The 20,562-nt window shown below is 31.1% G+C and overlaps 2 protein-coding genes across 2 annotated transcripts in view; both read left to right on the forward strand.

Moving 5' to 3' along the window:
• Nucleotides 1–333: 333 nt before the first annotated feature.
• Nucleotides 334–1,518, forward strand: HELRODRAFT_163421 (hypothetical protein; the record flags this gene model as incomplete). The annotated part of the gene is made up of 3 exons (XM_009027292.1): nt 334–396; nt 825–1,032; nt 1,088–1,518. The coding sequence occupies 3 exons, from the start codon at nt 334–336 to the stop codon at nt 1,516–1,518; spliced, it is 702 nt and encodes a 233-aa protein (XP_009025540.1).
• Nucleotides 1,519–12,841: 11,323 nt separating this feature from the next.
• HELRODRAFT_68144 (hypothetical protein) overlaps nt 12,842–20,562 on the forward strand; it is a gene marked incomplete at both ends in the record, with an annotated part of 50,170 nt that continues 42,449 nt past the window's right edge. The window contains 2 exons of the mRNA XM_009026944.1: nt 12,842–12,964; nt 14,364–14,416. Coding sequence (XP_009025192.1) covers nt 12,842–12,964; nt 14,364–14,416 — 176 coding nt within the window. The remainder of the gene's footprint in view (nt 12,965–14,363; nt 14,417–20,562) is intronic.

The raw sequence follows: 20,562 nt of genomic DNA on the forward strand, positions 1-20,562 counted from the left end.
CGTTATAACATGTTAAGATTTTTGGGTTTGAAACCTATAAAATAAATTTTAAGTAAAAAACTCATTTTTGGATATTGGTAAAATGAAATGAAAATAAAGTTAAATGAAATGTTTTTAAATATTAGATAATAATCTAGCACACTTCGTACACATCACTTGGCAGTTAATGAAGAATTGAACGCATAATGAAGAATTCATTTCGCACAGCGTTATATAAATGCCAGTAAAAAATAATAGTAAATAAATTTTTTAGAAAAATTTTTCACTTCGTGAGAAATTGAAAATAAAAAATGTTGATAATTTGACGAGTGGAAGGTTTTTAAGAGCGTTAACATGGGTATTGTAAGGCTTGTCAAACGTGACGGGAAAAAATTGAGAGATTGCCTGAGGAGGATCGTTTGAGGATGTAATCATTGTGGCCACGCCGAAGATTATTAACTGAAAAATTATTTTAAGTATCATAATAATAACTGAGTAATTATGATCATTTAATTTAATTGATCTTTAAATTCCTCTTGAAATATTAAAACTTTGAAAGAGGTTTGCTCGATTCGTGTTGGAAAATAAAAACATTTTCTGTTAATGCCAATAGTTAGAAGAACGACAATAAATTATTATATCAATAACAGTGACAATGTTGTTTAAATCATGTTATTTTATTGGGTTATAACGAATTATTTTAAAACAATCTCATAAATGAGTATAACTATTTTCTGCTTTTTTCTAAAAATGTAGTATTTTAAAAATTGTTTATCAGATTATTATATTTTAAGCTTTTTGAATAACAACAAATTTTGTGTTTGTTTGAAGATGAAACCTTCTAGTGCAAGCAAAAGAACGTTGAATATGCTATCAACGACAACAGCGAAAACGAGGAACACATTAACAACATTAATGACAACTTCAACAATGACAACAACAACAACAACAACAAAAACATCTGTAACATTAACAACAGCAAAAATCACATCAACAACTGCGGCAACATCAACACCGACAACATCAGCCGCGTTAACAACAGCAACAACAACAGTTGATATATCAACAATAGAACCCATATTAGCTGCTAAAATAACATCCACGGCAGTAATAGAATCCACAAAAAGTGCAATAAATCCAGCAACAACATCAACTACTAAAGCTGAAACCACCTCGCACGCAATAACAACAAGAGTAACAACGCCGATGAAAGCAGTTGATGAAAATTTGTACCCCACAACGACACAACGCACCGATTGCTGCCAACTGACAGCTGAGAAAAATTTCTACGAACATGATAGAAAAAATGACACTATCGATATTTGTAACGGTAACGATGATGATGAAAGAGAAAAGGATGAAGATGATGTCTGTGATTGTGCGTACGTCCCGATTCTCTCATCAAGCCACCTCACCGCCATTCTCATCCTCAAATGTCTTATGATGCTTTTTTGCCTCTCGAACATTCCAGTTGGTTTCGCTGCTAACCCAAGTTTGTTCATTTTTAGTGTTTTTTCTCATGTAAGCTTGTACGGCTGACAATAAATTTTAGTTTAAAGTAATCTAAGCTGAAAATACGTCAATGTTTTGTCTATATACAACTTTGCTGCTATTTCTCGTCTGAAAAATAAACTTAACGACGTTCTGTTGAAGTTAAGTAAGCGTCAATATAAATGGCTTCGGATCAATAATTAATGTAAATTTTTATTTGGAAAATAGCACGTCTTTAGGCCATTTTTCTCACAGCTCGAACAGCGCAATACAAACACGCGTCTCCATACAAAGAAATGCCTACTGTCGGCATACTTGCAACAAATGATATACGACCAACGAAGTACATGTGCATCAGTGACGTAGGATGATGTACGACCTGCCGTCACGTGACATATGACGTCAGATGGCCTACAAACGACATCAAATAGCGAACCACCTAGCTCATCATAAAATCATTTGTTTACCTCTTCTCACGAGTAACTAAAAATTCATGTGATGTTATTAATTTTCAACAGATTTTTGCTATTGACAAAATTGCGTTTTCAAAACTAACATTAACATCCGAATTCTACAACATGCTCGTCTACAGTCCGATTATTTTTTAAACTAGAAAATTTTTACTTAACAAATTCTGTAGAATTAAACGATTCCATTAGGCCTGCAAAGGACAAACAAACGAGGAATGATCGATTAGAAACTTGCTTGAAAACAATTATTTTCTTTCAATGCTTATTTCAATCCAATTTTTCAAACAATACACTTTTATAAAAATTAAAAAAAAACTGCGTGAATTTTTTAAAAAAACTATTTTCAGGCTCAAGTTGTTTCCATATGGCAGTGACTTTCTTTTTTTCTCTTTCTTTCTTTATTTCACTCTTTCTTATTTTCTTTTTTTCTATTTTTGGTTTTTTGTTTGAAAAGTTGAGCAGTTCACCCTGTTTTCTACAACACTTTGAAATTCAGGAATATCGATTGAAGGAATGTTAAAATTCATCGACATGTTAACTTGTTTCATTTGGAATTTTAATAGTAACGATATTTTACTATTCCTAGTAATACTTTAATTTGTTATTAATTGTTTAAAAATTCGGTAAACTGATTCAGTTCCAAATCATCGGCAACATTTCAATGTCAGCAAAACAGACGGAGAGCAAACAAAAATAATTTTTAAATTGTTGAATAAATTATTATTGAAATTAGTTACAACTGGTGGCGTGATGTTTTCACGCAGATGCATGTTCACAGTGAGATGAAAAATATTTTGAAAAGAAGAATTATGAGATTGAATAAATCTTCAAGCAGCTTCATCCTGTGTTATACGACCTATAATTTTAAAGTTTATCTTTTTTTTCTTTGTTTCTTTCTATTTTTTCTTTTATGTCAAAATGTTATTCTGAAACAAACAAAACTATGATCAATGAAACTATTTTGAAATGCTCCTCTTCATGTGAGATTCGTTTGAAATTTAAACTTTTAGGGGAGTAACTTAATTACCCAGCAAAACAGGCTTGACTTGACCACATCCATACCTCTAAAAGTTTGACCATGTTATAGCATTATTACTCGGAATTCTCTATACCTTAATCGTCGTCATCATCGTCGTCATCATCATCGTCATCACCTTCATCATCAATCACAGTCCTAATTATTATCATCCTCATAGTCGTCGTCACCATTAACATCATCATCATCGTCACCTTCAACATCACCACCTTCATCATTATTTCTTCATATTCAGTATTTATTCATCATTCGCGGATGTTCTTTTATCTTATAAATTTTTTTATGAACGATTTTACAAAAACGATGTTGTTTAGTTTGGTTCGCTTTATTGTCGTTGTTGTATTTATCGTTGCTTATTATTGTTATTATTATTATTTTGTTATTGTTTCTATTTTCATTATTGTTATTGTTATTATTATTATCATTTTAATTATTAATATTGTTATTAATTAGTTGTTGTTGTTTGTTATTGTTATTTAATGTTGTAATTTATCGTTGTTTATTATTGTTGTTGTTGTTAATGTTATTGTTGTTGGCAGTATCATGTAGCCGAAGGATTACAACTGTAATTGTTGTTCTGGAAAACATAAATGCAATTGAAAATGTTGATTGATTATGACGTATACCAAGTGGGGAATGTTGATGATGATGACGTAAGCGACGATGATGACGTCAGTGATGATGATGACGTCAGCGATGATGATGACGTCAGCGATGATAATGACGTCAGCAATGATGATGACGATGAAGAGGAAGACATACAGATGACAAACAGTTTACAATCGAAATTATGATGATTAAGGTGGTGATGGAGATGATGGTTAAGATGGCGATGGTGATCAAGATAGTGATAGTAAAGATGATGATTTTGATGAGTTGGATGATGAAAAAAACGCTGACAGTGCAAAGAAGATACATTTATATAAAAAAACAACATTTTTTTACTGTTGGATATTTACAAAAATATCCTATAACAAAAAAATTTACAAAAAACAAAATCAAAAATGAATTGTTGAAAATTGTGCAAAAAAATGACAAACAAGGCTGCTGTTAATAATGATTGAAATAAAAAACATGCAAATACCGACGCCAATAATTCGCTTAATAAGTAGATGATCAGGTCTGTGATTGCTACCAACGTTCCACTTAATTTTGTTGCCTGTCATGTTGAGTTCTCCTGCTGCTTCTGTTGCAAACAGTAATAAACAGACTTGAAAAACCGTACATGCACGAACATTCTGAAAAGCACACCAATATGTGACAACATCAAAAACGTTGCTATTCTCATCCAGTTACGTCGACGTACAATGTTACATACAAGTTACATACAAGTTACGTACAAGTTACGTATAAGTTACGTACAAGTTACATACAAGTTACATATTACGTACAAGTTACGTATAAGTTACATACAAGTTACATACAAGTTACGTACAAGTTACATACAAGTTACATACAAGTTACATACAAGTTACGTATAAGTTACGTACAAGTTACATACAAGTTACATATTACGTACAAGTTACGTATAAGTTACATACAAGTTACATACAAGTTACGTACAAGTTACATACAAGTTACATACAAACTACATGCTTCTTCCAAATTATATGAACTACATTTATGCTACTAATGGCTAATTTTTGCGATCGTATAATGCCACGTTATGTTTCTTTCTAGGCAACTCGAGAAGAAGATTGGTGCGAGTTGAGGCGACATCTTTGAAAAATTAAACAACTAATCTGAGAAAACTTTTGATAAATTGTTTGAGCAGCATAACTTCGAGCAAACGTTGATTAACGTAGTTTTAAACTAGAAAAAAATTACAAATAAAAAAAAATTTAAACCTCATCTGCATGCCACCTCAGTCAACTTAACGTAATTCAAACAGCACAATCAAACAGCATCACACACCATTAACAATAACAGAAACGGAGATCAACAAAGAAAATTCCACACAACACTAAACCAATCAATTGAAACACATGTCAACAAAAACAAACAAGCTAACACACAAACATACAGACATACGAACAGACACATAAAGACACAGACAGACGTACGGACAGATACACACAGAGAAACAGACAGACAGACAGACAGACAAACAAACAAAAAATACACCAAACAGCCTTAGCAGTAATAATAATTGAAGCACAACGACACAGTACCCATCCAAATGAAGAGAACAATGCAGACAGAACATACGAATGATGGCAATATATTGTTATGGCTCGGTCATAAGCTGGTGATAAAATTTACAGATTTATGAGCTGTTCCATCGCATGAAAGGGAAAGTATGAAAGATGGATCTGATGATGATAGTGATGAGGAGGAAGATAATGACAACGATGATGAGGTTGTGATATTGGTAGCGATGGTGAAGAAAAAAGTGATGGAGATAATATTAGTATATTTCAGACGATGTTATATATGTTAAAAGCGGTGGATCCAAAAGTTTACGTTGGTAGATGATTTCAAAAATTCTGATGTTGATGACTTTTTTTTCAATTCCTCCCTCTCATTAGTTTCCATTTAATTCATCACTGTTCAAATTTTAATTTGAAAAAACTGAATTTTGATTTGAAATGTTTTACAGAATTTTTAAAAAGGTCTCTCTTCATGGTCTGGCGATGGTATGCATTGCCGCATCACTCCTGGATCAACCACTATATGCCATGAGAATTTTGATTCAGAGTGTGGTTTGGGGTGGTGTTAAAATGATATCAATGATGTTTCCTTCTGTTGAAGATGATTTTTTTTTAATTTTTTTTGTGCTGCTGTGGAATAAGTTCCATCCTGAATGGCTTCATTGGGTTTTTTCCAACCACAATTGAAAAATTACACATACAGCACTGACAAAATAAATTATATTAAAAGCCTACATTTATAAATTAATCATTTTTATTTATATACCAATAATATTTTTTGTCAATCACATTAAATTTTTTTTCTAGCCGTGAAGAAAACAACACGAAAACATTTCAATGAAATTTTTTCACAAAATTCCAAACACACCTGTGCCTGTTTTTCTTTCTCCAATGTTGCGTTGCATGTAATTGGTTTTGAAATGTAAAAATATTTCTGTTTAGCGGGATGTATTCTTTCACGTGCTGAATGGCTCTATATTAGTTTTGATGGTAATGTTTCACATTTTGTTTAACATCAGTCGCATATTTAAAAATTTGTTTTAAGTTGAAAAAAAGTACTGGAATGATATAGTTATGAGTCAGTGTTTTAATGATTGGGGCTGTTTGTGATGACTTTTGTATGTTGGAGAGTGCGCGTATCAATAAACGCTCTACTTTTTTGTGTCATTCTCGCAATATCTAAAATAATTTATTTTTTTCAAAAAAGTTATAGAGAGATTGGAGGTGTAACTACCAGCAATTATTTTAAAAAATACGACAGAATTTTTTTTAAAAATAATCGTTAAGCTGGAAACATCAATTTTAATTATTTTTATTTACTTTTCTCCCAAACGCATATATCATTGATCTATCATCTAAATGGGTTTGATATGCCAGTATTTGATTTATTCTTTTTTTTACCAAAAACATCGAGATATGTAATGGATGATAATGACTTTTAAAACGTGATTGTTGCTTTAATTCATTTTGTTACGATATTAATACCAAAAAATGTGAAAAACTAACACGTCAGTCATTTAATAATTAATACAGTTATTTACAATGAATAGAATTGTAAATCTTTTGAGAAAAATTTATGATGAAGAAAAGGAAGAAATGCTACCCTAAATAATTAAAACAAAATGTAAAATGAACTAATGACAAGACGAAACTTCAAAATGAACTAAAATCCAAAATTTTATAAACAAAACATAATAAATGTTGTAACATTGGCATCAAGTTGAAAGCAAGCGAAATAGACGGCACTAGAAAACTTTTCATAGGTAATGTGGACTGGTGGAGATTGTTTAGGAAACATCTGCAAAGCTACATCATCAAACTTGGATTACTGTGATGCTATGTGTGCGTGTGTATGTGTGTTGTGTGTGTATGTGTGTGATGTTATAAATCACATCACACACATACACATGTGTGTGTGTGTGTGTAATGTAATTTATGTTAGTAATGCGTGATGTGATTTATGTTAGTAATGCAGCTATATTAAAATATGGACATTAAGTTAGTAGTTTGTGTTAGTGCGTGTTGGTACGTGTGCGTTCGTATTCAAATTTGTCAGTTAATTGTTTATTGGTGTATGTGTCGGTGCTTGCTTATCAAAATTGTTCAAATGAATTCAATCCAGAAGTTTCATAAATAGTTTATCCGACTTAAATATGGGATGATATTATTATAGACATTTTATTGAAGTTTTTTGCATCTACAATCTTCATAAAAGTATATTTAATTTACACATGTGTATATCAATAAAATGAGCATACATAAACACAGATGAAGGCAGATTTAAGTTACGATCACTTACCACACCACAACCTAATTTGTGGCAACGTTCGTTAAATATTTTGTTGTAAGCAAATAAGTAAGTCTGAGGGTAGGTATGGAAGATTTTACTAAACACGTGCGACGATAAGTTTTCAAATTAAAAAGTTTCTCGAAAGTAGAAAACTGAAAGTTGAAAGAAAAAATACGCATCTGAAATGTCGTTCCAGTTTTAATATTTTTACTTTATTATTTATTTACATATGTCCGAGAAAAATTATGCCACATTTTATTGTAAGATTAATTTCAAAAGTTTTGATGAAAATAATTATATCAATTTTAGGCAATAGTTTTGAAATTATTTGATCTAAAACAATTCACTTTCATTTCATTGTTATTAATTAATAATTTTTATTAGGAACAGTTGATGTTTTTGAATATTCGAAGGTCCCATGTTGTGCAGTAGGTAATGTTCGGTAATGTTATTATGATAGAGGACCTTAAAGTTCAACTAAACCAATTTGATACGAAATTTCTTTTAAAATTTTCATGTCGCAGTTTCGTTGCAGTTAAGTACGTACATGAAGTTTGCGAGCTGCAAGTAATTAAAGTTTTAATGGACTTTCAACTTTGACCTTGGAGGGTTCATCTTCTACTTGAAAAATTGGTGCCCGGTGTATTCAATATTATCATCCCATCCAAAGCGATTAAAGTAACCAAGTGGCAATCTATCTCAATTGTTATTGTTGTCGGTGGAGATGGTTGCTGGTTTCATCACACTGAACATGTTGTTCAGTGTGATGAACAACATCTATCTCGAATGCTTCCTATATTAGACTCTTTCTGAATTATTCAAAGTGTTAAAAAACTCCACCGATCGAAAATAATAGGTTCATCAAATTAAGTTTTGTTGTTGAATTTTAAATTTCAAACTTAGCAAAGCGTAAAAATAAATAAAGTTTTGCAAAAAATATGAAATTGTTTTTAATTTAAATTTCTTTTGAACTGAGCGATGATTTTGGAAAAAATAATATGCTGCTTAACTGTCGCAAAAAAATTTGAAACTATTGTTAACTTTTGAGAATAAACTTCAAATGAACAAATATAATAAGCAGGAAGTAAAATGAAAAACAGTATTCGCTGCTGTTTTCTTTTAAGATAATTATTTTGAAGAATAAAAAATTTCCTGGCACAGGGGTCTTCTGTTGTTTTTTGATGTAAAAATTTAATGAATAGCCTTTTGAAGTCTGACAATAAACTTTTTTGGCTTTTCATTACGTACTCCTTCAATGAATATATTAGGCAGATTTTGAAGCTGTTATACATCAATGTTAAATTTTGAATACAAACTTTGTTGTATACTTCCATAAAATAAATTAGCTAAATTTTTTTTAGGTGTGTTTCAGAGATGACCTACTCGTGTTGTCGAATGATTTTTTTGTCAAGTACACAGATCGTGCAATGCTAGATAGAGTTTGCATGTCAAACAAGATTTTGCATCAACAAGTTTTTCAATAGATTTTCTACAAAAGTTTCTTGCAACTTTTGAAATGTTTTTCAAAAAAGTTTTTCAAAAAAGGTTTTTGTATAATACATTTGTCGGTTGTTTGCATGCTTTGATTTTAATATAATAAAGTTTAACTTTAAAGGAACAAATCACATTCAATTGCATAATTCATTGCGGCTAAAATAAAAAAAATATTCAGTTACAATGTCTACTTGAATGTCGATCAGAGTTAACTTTGCTCTACAAAATGCGTTCTGAATTTAAAAAATAAAATAATAAACAAACCAAAACACGAAATAAATGGAATACAGATGAGGTAAATATATAAATCATTAAATGCCAACGATACAGCCCTGAGTTTCATCTATCAACAAACAAACAGTAATTAAGTCGAACTCAGTTTAACGGCTTAATTGTTGTCAAACTGTACCACATCTTCTCTCTCTCTCTCTCTTTCTCTCTCATTTTCGCTCTCTTTCTATTTCTCTTTATTCCTATTTATTCTCCTTTCTTAGAAACTCCCAGAATCAATTAAGCGTTAAGGGCAAGTACTGTTACAAATTTTATTCGAAATTTTATTTGATACTTTCATTCGTTCACTCATTTATTCATTCGTATTTGAGCTCTGCCACTGAGGCTTGTCGGCATAAATGAAGTTAGTGAGGTCGTCATTCACCGTCCTGAAGTTTATCTATTTTTCTTTTTATTTATTTACCTTTGTTTCATTTATTATTATTTTATTTATCTTTGTTTTATTTATCTTTGTCCTTTTTTTAATCAAAACCATTGCTAAACAATTGCAGTTATATTCTATAATATCAATAAATTACGCGGCCACAGTTCTTTCAATCATATATTAACGTTAATTAGCGGCTAACAACGTTCATAGCTATAGTGACGTCCTGACCATTCTAATGTTACTTTTGATAATTTTCAAGGAGGTTGTTTTATAAAATTTATCAGCGGAAATTGTTTTATAACATCGGATTAAATATTACAGTGTAGTAGATGGTAGATGGAAATTTGAAAAAAAACATTTTTTCTTTAGTGAAAAATAGAAGATAGATGAAATGTCATTTTAAGTAAAAAGAATGAATTGTATTCATTTAAGTTGTAAGAACCCTAGAAGTCTATTTATTCTGCGGTCAGTCACTAAAACAAACTCATTTGTCTCTAAGTTTCAAATTTAAAAAAAAACGAAAGTCAGTTGAATAAATAAAAATGCAACTAGCAATTCGAAAATTTTTTTACTATTTTGATATTTAAAAAAAAGAATTAAAAAATGGAATAAACGGATTTTTTACGCCAAAATGGATATTGAAATTGAAGGTAGGAGCGACTAACTGAAAAGAAATAAAACTGTGATTAGTTTTATTTTACACAACTCTGTCTAATAATTATACGGCATTGAAACTTTAACTGATTTAATTAATCATAGACTCCTAAATAATAGTAGGATATTATTTAGGAGACCATGAATTAAACCTCCTTCATGATTGCAGTTGCTAGCCGACAGGTCGAAATTTGGATTGGGTTTCCTTTATGTGAGGCCCATATTAACTAATACTATTGTTAATATAATAATTGTTATTATTTTTCATCATTGCTACTACAAATGTTATCAAAACGTCGTTTCAACATCGTTGCCATGTTTATCAAAGCTAATAAAAGAACATATGTACGTTCGATGATTACACACACACAAACACAAACACACACACACACAAACACACACGCACGCACACACATGCACACAAACATATACGTACACACATACCTCTCAAAAATCAGTAAAGTAATGGGGAACCAGCGCGCGTACCCGCTGAGTTGATGGCTCTTTCCAGTTTATAATTTAATTATTTATCCACTCCTTCCATTCGTCATCATTATTCAACATTAAAATATCTTTCAGTTTTTTTAAACTTTAGCCCCATATGTCAATTAAATACATCATTTATCAATGATGGTTAACCTTTCTATCGATCATCATTCCAACCATTATTTTTACTTTCATCATCTTCTGAATTATTATTTTTGTTTATTTTTATTTATCTATTAAATTATTTTATTTCATTCTTCTTTTTGATCATTTTTTTGGAAGCATCAACAACAGACATATATCATAAATGAATACATGTGAAAAAATGCATTACACATATTGCATGTTTGCAGTCCGCTGTTCGAAATCGAATCCACTGACTGCAATATCAGTGCATGACACGTTACTATTACACCATCAGCTTCTCTCTTTAGAATCAATTCAATATCCTTATCATCGTCCAATCCACCGCATAGTGTCATCTTCATAGCTTTTTTTTATCTGGATGATAATCATTCTCATCATTATCTCAAGAATTACTTCTAAGATCAACAATCAACATTATCATCTTCATCATTTTTAAAATTGTCATTATCACCATCGTATCATTGCGTCATAACCATATGCTGACTGACTGACTGAGACACACACATTCACACACACACACACCCACACACACACACACACACACACACACACACACACACACACACACATTCATACACACACACACACACATTCATACACACTACCGTCATCATGGAAGAATTAGCTGGAAACATTATAACTCAGGTCATCATTAATAATCAATATATAACTTTTCCAGTGTAAACTCTTGACTGAAAATAAAAAGTTTTTTAGTTATAATTACGTTATTATCATATTTTAAAAATAATTGTGAATTAATATTTGTTCACATTTTATTTAAATATTAGTTTTTTGATATAATTACTTATCCTAATTTATTAAATGGGAATATTTAATTATTTAATGTTTATTTAATTATTAATTATAATTTTGCTCATGTTTAATTACCATTTTTACCGTTAGTGGGTATTTAATTGCTTTATGGAAATTTTATCCCAACCACCAGCCTGTGAATGTGTGACGATGCGAAAGACGTCTACCCAGCAGAAAGGGTTCTTCAACTCACCCAACCACCCCAACTCTTACCCCTCCTTCATCAACTGCATCCTCTACACCTTCATTGGCTACAAAGATGACATCGTCGAGTTGAACTTCCACGAGGTTGATGTACAGTTTCCTATCCATGGCAGGTTTGTTTCTTCAATCGTTCATGGAATACATACAATTTTTGTTACATACAAATACATACAATTTTTGTTACATACAAATACATACAATTTAAAATTGTATGCAAGTTGTTTAAACTTTTTGTTGTATGGATGCTAAAAATGTTTTCATGCTGACAAAGTTTTAGGGCAGTGATTTGTTTTATTATTTTTAAAATAATTAAATCAACGTCATCATTTCATTAACATTATCGTATCATCGTCCACATGAGCACGTCCAGCTTTACTGTCGTTTACATTAACCACATTTTCCTCAAATTTTCCGACACATGCAGCAAATGCAGCGACTTTCTGCGATTCTTCCTCGACTTGAAGCAGCCTCACATAAACGAACGCGACGTGTGGTCGTACGAACGTTGCGGCAACATGAGTGTGGTTGGTGCTCGTCACTACTCGTCGTCAGCATTCCTCATCTTGGAGTTCCGCAGTGACAACCTCCAGATGAACAACACTGGCTTCAAAGGCACTTTTAGATTCCTTGATAAGAGTTAGTTGCCATCCGGTTTGAATGCGTTTTTATGGTTGACGTTATGTTAGCAATGACAATTTAAAAATGCTAAAATGTTTTTTTTAATTAGAACCTCTTGGTAATGGCGGTTGTGAAAGTCATTTGATTTCAAATTCATTTAGGTGCAAATAGTCATTATTGTCACACAAATTAGATCTTATAATTTGCGTTACCTGCCGAAAAAGAACATTTTAGCTGACTAACACCAATCTTCCTACAGTAAATGAGTTCATAAAATAACGTGATGTAAAACAAATAAAAAAAACAGGTCAGTTCACGACTACTGGCAGCTCGTTGCAGTGGGGCAGCAGTTGTACATACGACTTCAGCAGCGAACGAAGGTCAAGAGGTCAGTTCTTCAGCCCCAAGTATCCCCAAAACTACCCACCGAACTCCAATTGTAAATATTATTTTCATGCCAAACCATACGAAAAGGTTGGTTCCTGATAAATTTATAATGCATTTAAAAGTCTTAGTCAGTTATCGCAATTCATTTAAGTATCATATTAAGAATGATCATTTGAATTCTTCTTCTTCTTCTTATGCAGTTTTACTGCCATTTAACACTGATAGGCAATCTTTATTGAAATTCAGGAAAATAATATTGCAGAAACTATTATAACGGTTGAACTAAGTTTACTATTGTACTATGTACTTGTCTTAATGCATACACGTGTATAAAGATTGTGACATGTTTTAATTTAAAAACCTGGGGTATTGATCGAAAGACTTTTGCATACGACACTCAAAATGACATTATATTATATTTAATCAAATAAACGTTCAAATAATTGTTTAGCCATGCATATTAACAGAATGATTTGCACTCAAATAAATTGCAAAATTATAATTCGAGATCTCCAACCGTAGCTTTGGTCTAGCTAAAAGTTAAACTTGAAACTAAAAAATTTCAAACAGTTAATTTTTTCCGAATTATGAAATTAAAATTAAAGTTATTTTCTCGGCTAATTTGTTCACGTGACTTACTTTTTCACGAGATGCATGCGAATCATGATACATGCGACAACACAATAAGCGTTTGTCTAGCTTAAAATATAGAAACAATTGTATGGAAGATATTCTTACGTACGTACTGCACATTAGATGTACGAGATACAAGTTAAAAATTACTCATGTAACTCAGGCTGGCTGGCACGCCTGCATGCTCCGAATATGCAAGCACACTTATTATTTTATGTCTACATGCATACGTGCATTAATTTTTAGATGTTTATGCCTTTTACGTCTGTGTCACGTTCTTTATTTTTTGTTGTTTCGCGCGATTGTGTCTTGTTTATTTATATATTCATGTGCGCGTTCTATGTTAGCAACTAATAAATCTCAGATACAATTATGTTAGCTTTAATATTCACGTGTGTAGCGGATGTTAGGCCGATGTTTGTTAAGCATTCTTTAGTGCTTTCCTTCTTGTTTCTGATGTCTTATTGGGGTTTATGCTCTTGTTGTTGTTCTTTGTTCATTGTCAGCCAGCTTTTCTGTAGTTTTTGTCTTACTGTTGTTATTTTTTTATGCGGTTCGATGAATTCAGTTTGAATCTTTTGTTGAGGATAAGATTTTTGTGATTGATGAGCGTTGAGTTCAGTGACGGATCTAGACCAAATTTTTAAAATGTTGATATTGGAAAGCTTGACTGAGGACTAGGCAATTAACGAAATGTTTGTCAGTGTGGCCGGAATTAAGCTGGCCACAGGCTCCAACCCGGCTCGCTAGATCCGACACTGATTGAGTCTTCAGTGGTACTTTTCAAATTTTCATGAGTTGCTGTGTGTTTTTTTTAATTTGAAAATTTGATTTTTTTTCAACCTACCGACAGGTTGCCTTGATTTTTGAAAACATTCAACTTGAATACATCGAAGGGAGGTTGGTGTTCTGTTTTTTTTTTGTTCTTTTTTTGTAATTTATCGCCGTAACTTTTAATCTTCAACAATTATTTTATTAAAAAATGATGTTTTCAACGCTTTTTGATTCATTGTACATCAAAAAATTTATCCTGATCAAGTTTCAGAAATTTTATTTAAAGTGCACGTGTTTGACAATAGAAAACATTTTATTTTTCAGTATAAAATATAATTAAGGACAAACCATAAAAATTAGCCGTTATTTGTTTAATTTTAAGTAAAATGATTGTAAAACGAATAAAAAACACTTCTCTTTAATGTAAAAGTGGTTTAAAATCAATTTGAACGAAGATGATGATGTAAATTACGTGAAACTATATGAAGCATTGTTCTATAAACTATAAAATCTTGTAAAACATCGTTAAACATTTTGATGTGTACAAGATAAGGAAACCTTGCTTACAAGATAGACTGAAATATGCGAAGGAACGTGCCCCACAAAAATTGATACGCAGGCCGTGCTAGTACAAGCTGATTGTAATAGAGTTGCCATGATTGATGTCGTTCTTCTCTGAATGTCATTTTCAAATTTTTAACATACTCAATAATGTTGCCTGATTTTTATGATTGACATGCTTTTGGTCACGTGTTTCATGAGCACTATGCACTGAGTTGTCTTGCTAGTTTATTTTAGAAAATGTGTTTTTAAAGAATTTTTGCGTTTCTTCTTATTTTGGTTTGGTATTGTTTAGTCTAATACATGCATAAATATTTGTGCAGGTTCGTTCTGTATTATTAAAATCTCTATGTCCATATTTATGAATTTCTAAGCAGGAGATGGGTAGCTGCCGAAGAATAAATGGTAATTATTTTTTGTCGATTGCTTTTATTTATAAGTAACTTCAAGCAGTATTAAAATATTAACATGTAAAAAGTATTTTCTTCATTTAAAAAACACAGTTGTCTTACGTTTAAAAAACATTGTGTCAAATTAATTTGTTGCTTGCACTGCCGCAGATACCCAGTTTTGGAAAGAGGAAAACAATTTGTATTTGCATAGCGTTTGACAAAAAAAGAGCCGCTGAGTTATAAGTTATAAGTTTATGGGTATGTTAACTTCTCTCTACACATAATTTTCACTACGCATCAATTCATGCTAGAATATTTGATTATTTAAAACTATGGCTCGGTTTATAAAATGTTTGCCAACTTTTCCGAAATATCTTTAGCGCACTTTTTTATTTAACTGAAATATTTCCAGAAATGGTAAAATGACTGATAATCATTTTGATTTAAGCATATTACAAAAACTTTGTAAAGATTATTTTGTACTGATGGACTGATAGCACGTGTAGAAGTAGAATAATTTCTTCTTAGCGCAGGCAGCTTACGAGAGCTTCACAGAAAACCGATGAAAAGCCTTCATGGAGATAATTGAATATCGCATGTTATCAATCAACTCTGAACTTGCGTGTATGAAATGATTAATTTTGTTTTCATTGTTTTATCAGAAAAGAAATAAACAGAATAATTTGTCTAAAGCAATTCAGCAGAATATGCCAACGCTTTTGAGGTTTGTTTTGAATAAAAATGATCAGCTATCATACGCACACATACCTGGTTTAATGTATTTGTTGTTGTTTTTGTGGCATATCGAATGCATAACAGAGGAATGGCCATTATATGAAGGATTAATTTGACAAGTTATGTCATAACAGACTCTCTTTTAAAATGTCAAATTTCTGTGTAACTAATTCAATATATGGTTAAATTATGATAATTTAATGCATTTCAAATGTATAAACATATTCATCCACATGTGCTTTAAGTGCAACAACTTTCGTTTATTGGTCGTTAACACAGTTTCCGTCAAAAACAAAATTAGAATTTTACGGCGCTTTTTATAGCTTTTATACGCTCAAAACAACATTCACCATTTTAATGTAACCCAACAACACAGGCTGCAGTCATATACAATTATCATTATACAAAAAGAGCGTTGCTTCATTGTTTCACACGTCAAAAGCCATTACGAATTGTTCGTTTATTCCATATCACCCCTCGTTACTAGAGACTAAACATTAAACAAGAGTTTAATGATGGCCCATTGAAAAGGCAATATAAGAAGTTTTCATTTAGTTTCAAATTATTGATTTGTTTGTTGTTTATTTAACCACCTATTTGTCCATTTGATTTTTATGCAGTGTACATTTTGAAATGAAAATTTGAGCTTTTGTTATTAGTAACCAAGTGTAGGACTTAGGAGCCTATCTGGAAAACATTTTGTTGGAATGATGAATTACAAATAAATTCTATGATTATTTTCATTTCGTTATTTTGCTATTTAATACATCACCAACAAAATTTACTCTTTAAAAGCGAGCTGAACTTTTTTCCTTTGACCGACTTGAAAGCCTTGCAAATGGTGAATAACTCTTTTTCAGTTCATCCACCTTATTAATTTGCTTGCATTAAATTACATTATGAAATGAAAATTTTAGAAGTTTTCGAAAAAGGTTTGAAATTTAAAAAAAACTTCAACAAAATATTTTTGGTAGAAGTCTTTATCTTCAAAACACGCCCTGGCTACACTTTCTAAACGTTTCTATTTAATACATAAGTATATGTTATATCTATTTAAATTCTCTGATCGTGTATATTTATATAGTTGTGTGTGAAGCACTTAGCACATTGAAAAAATTAAGTTCTTCAGAAAGTTTTTCAATTGAGTTTTCAAACAATTAAAGACCACTCTACGTGGCAATGTTCTCAAAAAAGCAATCGCAATTTTCTACTTTGTTTAAGAATTTTTGAAAAAAAATGAAAAAGTCATTAACTCGAAAATAAAAAAATTGAATTCATCTACTTCATTTCAACTTCGCTCAGCATTAACAAACTAATCTTTAACTAGCCAGCAAATAAAATTTGTTGGATCCAGGATACGCTTTAGGCTGAATAATGAAAAATTGTTAAACATCAGATTCAGAATGTCAAATTCAAATTCTATTTTTTACTTTTTTTTTAGAAACAACTGAAATTTAATGAACCCAAACAAATATATGGTTCAGCAAAACAAAGTTTTATAAAAACACAAATTCCCCCCTAGACAAGAAATGTGATTGAGACTACTATAATTAAAATAATAAAACCGTTGCACGCGCCAACGTGGGAATGTATCATGTACAGCAGACTTCATACTCAGATGAACCACAGTAACGTATGCAATAAAATAAAAGTTATCCAACGGCAGAGTTACTCTTGCAGTGCGTTGAAAGAAACAACAACAAAAATTATATCACAACACTTGGAGAACAACAACTTATACAGTTCATATCTTTGGTGGACATTTGAGTGAACCGTTCTTTTGCCAACATTGTATTACTCCAGACTCATAATACCCAGGTTTTAAAAAAATTATTGCACACAAACATAAAGGCGCAACTTTTTTATTTTAAAACCATCTATAGTAACGAAAAACTGAAACTAAACATGAATAACTATTTACTTCAACTGATATCTTTAACTTTTGTGGAAACTAAAAACATAACCGAAGCCAAATAATGATATTTTTATAAACAAAAAAACAATAATACTGAAAATACCTTTTAAGCATGTTTGCAAAATTAACATTAAATTTCACAAATAATATTATCGATAAGAATAATTTAAAAAATTCAATTAAATCTGAGAGCCTAACGAACGGGCAGATCCATAAATTCAAACAGGAACGCGCAAACAGACTTTAAACCCTGAAATTCCTGAACCACTATTAACAAGTCACTTCAAAAGCAGCGTTCAAAGTTCTGCTTATTCTCTAATGACCTACAACAAATGCACTATAACACAACCCTAAACCTAATCTATAACATAACCAAATAAAAAGTATTATATGCCATTTTTTGTTAAGTCATATAGTACGTAATATAAATTTGAGTTACAAAAATTTTGTCATTAATTCAATGACATTTGAAATGAAAAATGTGGCATGGTAGATCGCATTTATGAAGAGTTGAAACACTCTTCAGTTTTCCAATGACGTTGATACTTCTCTGCGTTTACCATACAAATGTCCAGTCTTGAATGCAATCCATTTACGACTTGCATGTTAGTAGTTTTAGCATCTTTCAAAAAAACGTGAGACCGTATTTTGTTTGGAACCATATAAAAACAAAAAAATAACAGCAAATAAAATATATTTTATAACACAATTTATAGATTAAATAACACATCTACTTACTGTACTGAATTTTATTTATTATACCTAATTAAAACCAAATTATTTACAAAAATGGATATTTTGGTATGTATTAGATAATATCAGTTGACCAAGACGATGATAATTTCAGATGACTACAGTTTACCTTATCAACATTTTTAACTGTGTTAATGATAAGGTAGGTGTGCAGTTTAAGGAATGCAGTTAATTTCATTTATAAGCTACTGCTTTGAAAGGTAACAAAATTTAATCAAGAAGAAAAAGAATAAAAAAAATTCAATAAATTATAGAATCGTGAAGACAACTTTTTTAATATTATTCATTTAATTATTTGTTACGTAATAAAAACAGAACACCTTCAAATTTTAATTCTGACAGAAAATTGAATATTTTTAGATCGTGGGGAAAGGAAAATTTCTTTTAATTTTCGTTTTTTGACTAGAAAAAAATGGTGGAAAACTGTTTTTTGTTTGAATTTCATTCATAGATTTTCAAGCTGCAAAATTTGGTTGAAAATATAAATTATTTTATAAACATCGTAGGTGTGTATATGAATAAATAAAGTAGACCCATCCACCCAGACACACACACACACCCACACACACCACACACACACACACACAAACACGCAAACAAACACATACAAACACACACCCAAATACACATACATACAGATATATATATATATATATATATATATATATATATATAGTGTATTAGCATGTTTGTTTTATCAATTTTATCAAAGTCGATCGACGTTGATAAAAGGTAAGGACGTGAGAGAAATTAATTTGCATGTTACAAGAAGTTGTGTGTCTATATATCATATGCGTGTGTGTGTGAACTGTGCATGTGTGTGTATAGGTGTGCGTGTGTGTTTATATATGTGTGTGTATATGTGCGCGTGTGTTTATAAATATGTGTCTGTATGTGCTTCTCTATTTGATTTAATTCAGTATTTAGTTTTGGTATTTGGTACTATACATTGTGTGTATGTTGGATTTCAGTTTCTTTTGCAAGAATTCGGAAAGACCTATCCGTCAAACATTAAGATTAGTGAGGAGTGCGAAAAGAAGCATCTTAAAGACCACTTGTTCAGCAACTCGGAGTCAAGAAAGTTTGCTGCCCACAAAAACGCCCTGCAAATCTTGGATAAGATACGATTTGATACGATTCGATTTAATATATTCCACTATTTTTATAATGTTGTTTTCATTGAAATTAATTGACACTTTTGACAATATTACACATCGTACATTACATAAAATTGAAAGACAGATGAAAGAGCATAAATATTTAGATAATAATATTAAAAATTTTCAAATACAAATTTCAAATTGAAATTAAATAAAATATTTTGTATAGATGTGCCAGATATGCAAATATTATGATTTCATTAACATTGCCATTCGCTTAACGATTATTATCGTCCATACAAAGGCTATCACCCCCATCATTAACGACTTCTGGGTCTCTAAAGTTTAGTAATCATTATTTTCTTCAGTCATTAATGTTATCATTTTGAATCTCTGACATGTACGAAATGTCGTTATCATCATCAGTGTTTTAAAATTTCAGTCATCAACCTTAATTTTAATCATCCTTACAGATATTTTCAACATATTCTATCAATCCTTTTTCAAATAATTTTTACATGAATCCACTACAACAACAACCCCACAGTGCTTTTAAATAAGCATGGATTCATGCATCCGACAACACACTGCAAAAGCATTTCCAGGCACGTCAACCACCACATCACACTCACGTGCCACCGGAAATATCTTTTCATTCGGCGCGATGGTGTAATGGCTGAGGTGCCTGGCATCGTTGATGCAGTGTCCGGGTTCAAATGCAAAAAAATCCCCGCCTAGCACATGCAAAAGTGTGATGCGTTGATCCACGTGTATTTATGCACCGTGTGTTTGTTGTAATAATGATAATGCGCCTCAGTCGCA

The sequence above is a fragment of the Helobdella robusta genome (assembly GCF_000326865.2).
Source record: "Helobdella robusta unplaced genomic scaffold HELROscaffold_5, whole genome shotgun sequence".
Taxonomy (NCBI): Eukaryota; Metazoa; Annelida; class Clitellata; order Rhynchobdellida; family Glossiphoniidae; genus Helobdella; species Helobdella robusta.